Here is a 7,089-nt window from a genome sequence, read left to right on the forward strand (position 1 = left end):
ACACACACACACACACACACACACACACACACACACACACACACACACAGAGTCATGTGATAATAATGTGGACTTTTGGAGCTCATTTTAGTAATGTTAAATGATTGACATGGTGATTTTCCACAATTGCATCTCTGCAGTTTTAAGCTTTACTAGCAGAGGTCATTCAAGTATTCGGCATTCTTATAATATACCAGTGGATTCAGAGCCTCGGGGACCCTAATTTGGTTGAGAGGACCCTAGCAATCCATGAGGAGCCTAGAAAAGATCACTGGCAGGGAAGGTTCCCTTGATAATGCATCTAATAGCATCTGGCTTAGGAAATGGTCCAGAGAACTAGCATCACTGAAATCACATAGGAGCACGAGGAATACAGACTTCGGGGCCCTTCCTGATGAGCCACAGTAACAACACTGGGGCTCACAGACATCCAAGTCTGAGAAGCAGTGCTGTAACATAACAGCCTGGGGGAAGCAGAAATGGGCTCACAGACTGTGCAGCCCTGAGCTGCCTGCTCTGAAACTTGAGGTGCACAGTGTTCCCAAGAGTATATTGTAGACTGTGCTTTAGATTTTAGTTCTAGTTCTGTGTGGTACTCTCAGACATAATTAACAATACAGTCCATCAAAACATGAAGATCTGCGTGGTTTAGTGACATAGACAAAGCCCATACACACCAACTATGAAGCTCTCCTTTCGATGTGCACCTGGTATGTGAAACATGAATGCATGGCTTCGGATAGTCTATGGTTGAATATATGATCACATCAAATTAATTTAGAATAGCTACCTGCCCCTGCTTGGTGCTTTATATTATCACCAGGTAAAGATATAAAAAGTTTAATTTAAAATTTCTTTTCTTTTTCTTTCCTTTTTTTTTTTTTCTTTTTGTTTGTTTGCTCATTTTACAAAAGCTTAAAATTTTGTTGGCTCCAGACTGAAACATGTTTTGGGTTGAATGATCACATTTTGGGTCCACTGTCTTCAATTGTGCTTTGATAGTCTAATATAAAACTTTGGGCAACTTGAATGAAATGGTGATAAAGATGATAGACTTGAACTTTGGTTTGAGTCACAGATATAGACAAAAAAGTTAAGGGTGTACCACTGAGCAACCTATATGTTGGGCTTTTATTTTCCAACTGATAATAGTGTTTCAGGGTCCTTCCGGTATGTTCCTCAGAGGATGATGGGTGCCTAAGACTTCAGGTTCTTAAATCCTGGTCCCTGACCAAAAAGGTCCACATCATGTGGGAACACAGAAGAAGCACAAATCTGTTACCCAGTCTGTACCCATTGATGAAGAAACTGGGCTGCTGGGTCTAGAAAAAAATTTTTTTTTGTCAAGAACTGGAATAGGTTCTAATATAAAATAAATGCTTGAACTACCTTGGATTTGACCCCCAGTGCTGGAAAAATGGTCAGTTGCATAGCTTAGGAAATTGCACACTGTACAAACTCAAAGTAACTAGAGCTCTGGGTGTGGAAATAAATTCACCCTAGCCATAACAATTTTGTTCCAAATTATGGTCCATGTATCCATTAGCAATTAAATATTTTGTTGAGATTAAATAATTATCATTAGAACAAGCACATATTTAATTTCATAGAGCAATATGTGGATTTAAAGTTTTAAGGTGGGATTTTGACACAACGGGAAAAACACCAGCCTTAGAATTTAGATATATGAGTCATAGTTGTAATCACAACATGAGCTGTGCGCCTCGCCTTGGATAAGCAATTGAGTGCTATGCAACCATTTCTCCCAGCTGTAAAATGGAGAGGCACCTTAGCTCATTAACTCAGTTTCAGACATATACAGCAAAGCAATTGTGCACAATGATTAAAATCACAGAGCCCTCTCCTAGCGCTGGAGCTGTGTCCTGCTATGTGCCATTGCACACTTCAATGTCGCTGACAACCATTCAGAATGCTGGGCCTGTATTTCAAGTTGAGATGTGCTTGTCACTTCAAAATCATCACAGACCTCGGAACAAATGCCCGAGGGGTGACTTTTGAGAAGTTATGACTTCAAAATGTTCCAGCAGCTCTTATCTCTTGCCTTTATATTTATTATATAAGGCTGTCCCAGCAGAAGGAAGATAGGTGGCAGCCAGGTGCCCTGAATGAGGTATGATAGAAGTACTTTTCTGGCAAGTTTTTCTGCAAAGACTTTTAGTTAAAAAAAAAAAAAAAGCTACAGAAAGTTTTTATTTTTATGTTAAGAACACAGGATTTCAAGAACAATTTTGAAAATGGGACAGCTAATTTGCATTTTATCTTCTAGGCAATTCACTACTTATTTTTAAGGTATTTATTTGCAATAGCTAAAATTACATTTGAATCAATTATATGAGACAGCTATGATTTTTTTTCTTATGCAGAAAGGCTTAATAATTTCAATTCAGGATGAATACCGAACGACATCATTATTGAAACATCCCATGTCAACTGAGTCATGCACTAAGCGGAACTGCATGCCAGGGATTCATATCTTGGTTATTTTATTTGACTTACCCCCAGGAAAGTATCCACTATAAACACCGCCAATGGGTCTAGAACTGTCCATAGTCCCATCGTGATGATTAGCTTTGACAAGGCATCCGGGCAGGAGGAAAACAGTTGCTGACAGCCCCATCTGATCAGAAGCAAGGGGAATGTGATTGTGTTCAGTGCTAAAGGCCCCAATACAATCATAGCCATCTCTTCTCCGACATGAAGGGAAGAAACAGGGTAGCAGAGCTCAACAGTGTAGGAATAAAACTCAAATCTGTGACGGGGGGAAACACAGGCACCCAGCAAGAATTAAACAAAAGCCAAGTATGCAGAGCAATCAACAGCCCCATGTGCTCTGCTTTCTTTATTAAAAAACCAAAACAAAAAACAAACAAAAAAGTCTTGACCCAAAATGGCACCTAAAATTGAATGTTAGAGTCTTCAACCTTCCCTGATCACTAGGACGGTTTGCAATCGTGGAAAGGCAAGTTACCTCATTCATTGGCCCTCAGTAGAGCCGTCCGTAAAATCAGGATGTAGTATACAGAACATATTAGTGGCCAATTTTAGATGTAAAATACAGTAGTAAACTTTCTAATGAGTCAATGCCTTATAAAACAGAGAGACAGACATAAAGCTAATTAATTATCCTTCAGAATTTGGATGAAACTCATTGATTTTGCTTACAGCTTTTCTGGAGTGACTTCCAACTTCCAACATCAAAAGCTCAGTCATCACTAAGAAGTGAAATTTCATAGCAAGGGGCCTAACAGCATAAGCCACAGCCCTGTGGGTTAAATCCAGTTCAAGCCAGTAACTGAGGCTGCCTCCAGTGTGCCTTTGACATCCTCAATCCCCTACCACGTGAGAACTGTGTTTATTTGACGATTTCTGTCCAATTCGACTTGGGTGAAACTGTCAGACAGAGTTCACCCTTCTTGTGAATCATGAAAAATCTATCAGGGGGAGGTCTTCATTTTATCCATTCCTTGACTACTTCTTCAAAAAGGTTTGATGCTTTGTTCTTGTGTTGTCACGGATATGAAGCAGAATGAACTTGATTTCTTAGTATAGGACCTGACACAGTGAGAACTCATTCATTATTGGTGCTGTTCCTGCTGTAGCTCACAGCTGAGATGTGGCTTGGAGCCCCTGTGTGTGTCAAGACTATGGCTTTATACAGTAGACCCCAAAGTGCTACAATCTTCCAAGTCCCTCGTTTAAGAAATTGACTAAAATAAGCTGTCACAATATTTTTTTGCTGTCCTTTTCTAATGAAGAGTAAAAGTGTGACTAATAAACAGTAATTAGCTCAAGCTAGAACATTTGGATTTTCTGCTGTGAGAACTATATAAGAAATATATATATATATATATATATATATATATATATATATATGCGACATATAGACAGAGATAAAGATAGATGATAAATGATAGGTAGGTAGGTAGGTAGGTAGATAGATAGATAGATAGATAGATAGATAGATAGATAGATAGGCAGAGAAAAGTGCCCACATAAAAATTACTTCATGACTATGTAGTTATTTGACACATATAAATTTTCACATCAACAACATATCTAAATCTTAGTTACTTCATTTCATAAAAGAATCAAAAACTCTGTAGGCATACATACAATACACATTTCACAAAATCTTGAAATTCTTCATAATCATCTTAATGTAAAATACACACTTGTATGTTTCTACTGTGCCATCTATATTTGAGAAAATGAATATTACTTGTGTTGTTATCTATGTCTATCTAGAGTGTCTATGGAATCATCTTTACAGAGAGACAACCTTTAAAATATCATTTTCTACGCACAGGATAATGGCCTAGGAAGCTGTCTGGGCTTGAATTTGGTAATTGTTTGAATTCAATCATTTTGTAGAAGAGGCAATCTTTGCTTTTCTGAGTATGGTAATAAATCAGACTCACATTACTTCTAAAATAGCTTCAGCCTATGTCACTCTTATAAAATCAAAATAGAACAAAAACATCATTGCCAAATTCCTTCTTGGGTCTTGCTCAGATATCAAGACATATTTGAATGTGCTGAATTTTAAATAAATATTGATGCACAAGGTAAGTAGTGGTATCTCAGAGCCAACCACAGCCTGAGACCGTAACTATAATAAAAAGCCCGTGCTCTCAGGTAAAGACTTTATTTTGTCTCTTCAAATCAGGCCTCCATTTTAGGTCTTCCAGTAAGTGAACAGGGAAAGGTATCTTGTACTTTGCATTACCCTAGCAAGATGAAAATACATCCCCTTGGCTTGCAGAGGAAAGCACTTACTTTGTAACTGGAGTTGAAAGGGCCCAGAGGAAAAGCCACTGTCCCAGGTAATGCAGGTAGAGCCTCAGGAACCATAGAGAAGCCATCAGCAGAAGGATGTACCAGAAGCCCTGGCTTTGCCATCGAGCTAATTCAAGTTCTGAAAACAAGGACACCAATGCAAAGTGGAGGTGCTTGGATAACTCTCCAGCTACACAGTGGTCTGCAACTGAAGGGCAGCTGCAAGCAAAGAATCATGAGTTAAATTCAGGATCTACAGTATGCCCGAAAAAGAAGAGAATTCAATGAAATTATTTCTAGACATTCAGAAGTCAAACACATTTATGTTCCTTTTTGTTGCAATGGATGATGGAAGCCAACAATGGAAAATGTGAATTAGGTTAAGGTAAGTGAAAATCATGTGACATGAATCCATCCTCCACTCAAGACCTCTTATAAACAGCAAGAACAACATAGAAAATCTCAGGCATTTGGCATTAGAATTGGTGAGTACTAACTGTAACAACAACAAACAAACAAACAAATCTAATAAATTACTATAGAAAACACTACGGTGTACATTATGCCACAATTAAAAATTGTAGCTACCATCTGGTCCACCAATCACAATTGTAAATCCATACTCAGAGGACTGAAGGAAGAACAGAGAAGAAAGAGCCGCATCCCTGCTCAAGACAGCAGTGTCTTCAGCAGCCAGTTCATGAAAGTAACACACATGCCTCCTGAGGAATGAAGGGGACAGATTTGATAATAAAGTATTGTCCAACATTAAGTAAATAAGGGAGCTCTGACACACGCTGTAATGTGAATGAGCCTCGAGAACAGCTCCAGTGAAATAATCCAGTCACAAAAGGACAGAAACCGCAGGATTCTGCTACATGACCTTGTTGGTGCAGAAAGACAATCCTTTCTTGCTGTCACAGTTCAGACTTTGCAAGTTGAAGCATTCCTGAGATCAGATGCCCAGCAACATAAACACACACGTGACCGAGCTACATGCTTGTGTCATGAAATACAGAAAGAAATTGTTATACATGGTAAAATTAACTTTTCTGGAACAGGTTGAAAATCTAAAGTACATTCCTTGTTATCTTGCCTGCTCACAATATCACATATACTCAAGAGCAGTTTGGCTTATTGGGACCAGTGAGATGGTCTGGCAGGTGACGGAGTTTGGTAGCAAGGCTGACAACCTGAACTTTGTCCCTGAGACACACAAGGGAGAACAAAAGAATCAGCTTCCAAAATTGGTCCTTTGACCACCACCATACAAACACGTACTCTCTCTCTCTCTCTCTCTCTCACACACACACACACACACATGAATCAAAAGTAATAAAAATTGTATTTATCCATTGTTAAAAATGAATTATTTCACATTTGAAACCAAATGGAGGTATGTATATACCACTGAAATACACAAATAAGAATTCAGAATAAAGAATTTACTATTTAACAAAACAGTGTAGACTCCATGGGCACATTCAAAATATTTTACTTTTATATTTATGGTTGTGAGCCTAGCTTTTAATGACTGAGACATCTTTTCAGCCCAATGGGTCCTGCAGAGAGTGATGCATCAACCAAGGACCAAAAGCGAAAAGGGCATAGACCCTCTGCTCAGATGTAGTCCGTAGGCAGTTCAGTCTCCATGTGGATTCCCTAGTAAGGGGAGCAGGGTCTGTCTCTGACTTAGACTCTTATACCTGCTCTTTGATCACTTCCCCCTGGTGGGTGGCCTTGCCAGAACCCAGAGGAAGAAGATACAACCATTTCTAATGAGAGTTGATAGACTGAGGTCAGATGGTAAGGGAAGAGGGTTTCCCACTGTGAGGACCGGGGGTGGGGGTGGAAGAGGGAAGGAAGGTCGAACCTGAAGGAGATGAGGAAGGGGGTTAAAATTGGGATGTAAAGTGAATAAATTATAAAAAGATTTTTTTTAATTACAAAATAATAAAATTAAAAAATAACTTAAGAAATCTCACCTCTGTCTGAAGACTGTCATATGCAAAATGCCAAGCATGCCATGGGAAGAAAAGGTAAGTAATGGAGACATGAGCCTGACAACAGAATAGCAACAGATAGGGGTTTGGCTGTATTTTCTTGGTGTTTACAGACTTACAAGGCAGCAAAGCTGACACTGACCTTTCCCTGAGTGTTCTGCATGGAGAAGCAGACTGTCACTCACTTTGTACTGACCATGCCTTTCAATCACACAAATGAAGAACAGTGAAATGCACAGGCACACACACACACACACACACACACACACACACACACACACACACACAC

The 7,089-nt window shown here is 39.1% G+C and overlaps 1 protein-coding gene across 1 annotated transcript in view; it reads right to left on the minus strand.

Annotated features, from left to right (window-relative positions):
- The window catches only part of LOC129667446 (uncharacterized), a gene marked incomplete at its 5' end in the record, with an annotated part of 278,923 nt that overhangs the window by 81,377 nt on the left and 190,457 nt on the right, over positions 1-7,089 (minus strand). Inside the window, 2 exons of the mRNA XM_055595096.1 lie at positions 2,518-2,770; positions 4,798-5,016. Coding sequence (XP_055451071.1) covers positions 2,518-2,770; positions 4,798-5,016 — 472 coding nt within the window. The remainder of the gene's footprint in view (positions 1-2,517; positions 2,771-4,797; positions 5,017-7,089) is intronic.

This window comes from Psammomys obesus, unplaced genomic scaffold (assembly GCF_907164565.1).
Source record: "Psammomys obesus unplaced genomic scaffold, mPsaObe1.curated_primary_1811, whole genome shotgun sequence".
NCBI lineage: Eukaryota > Metazoa > Chordata > Mammalia > Rodentia > Muridae > Psammomys > Psammomys obesus.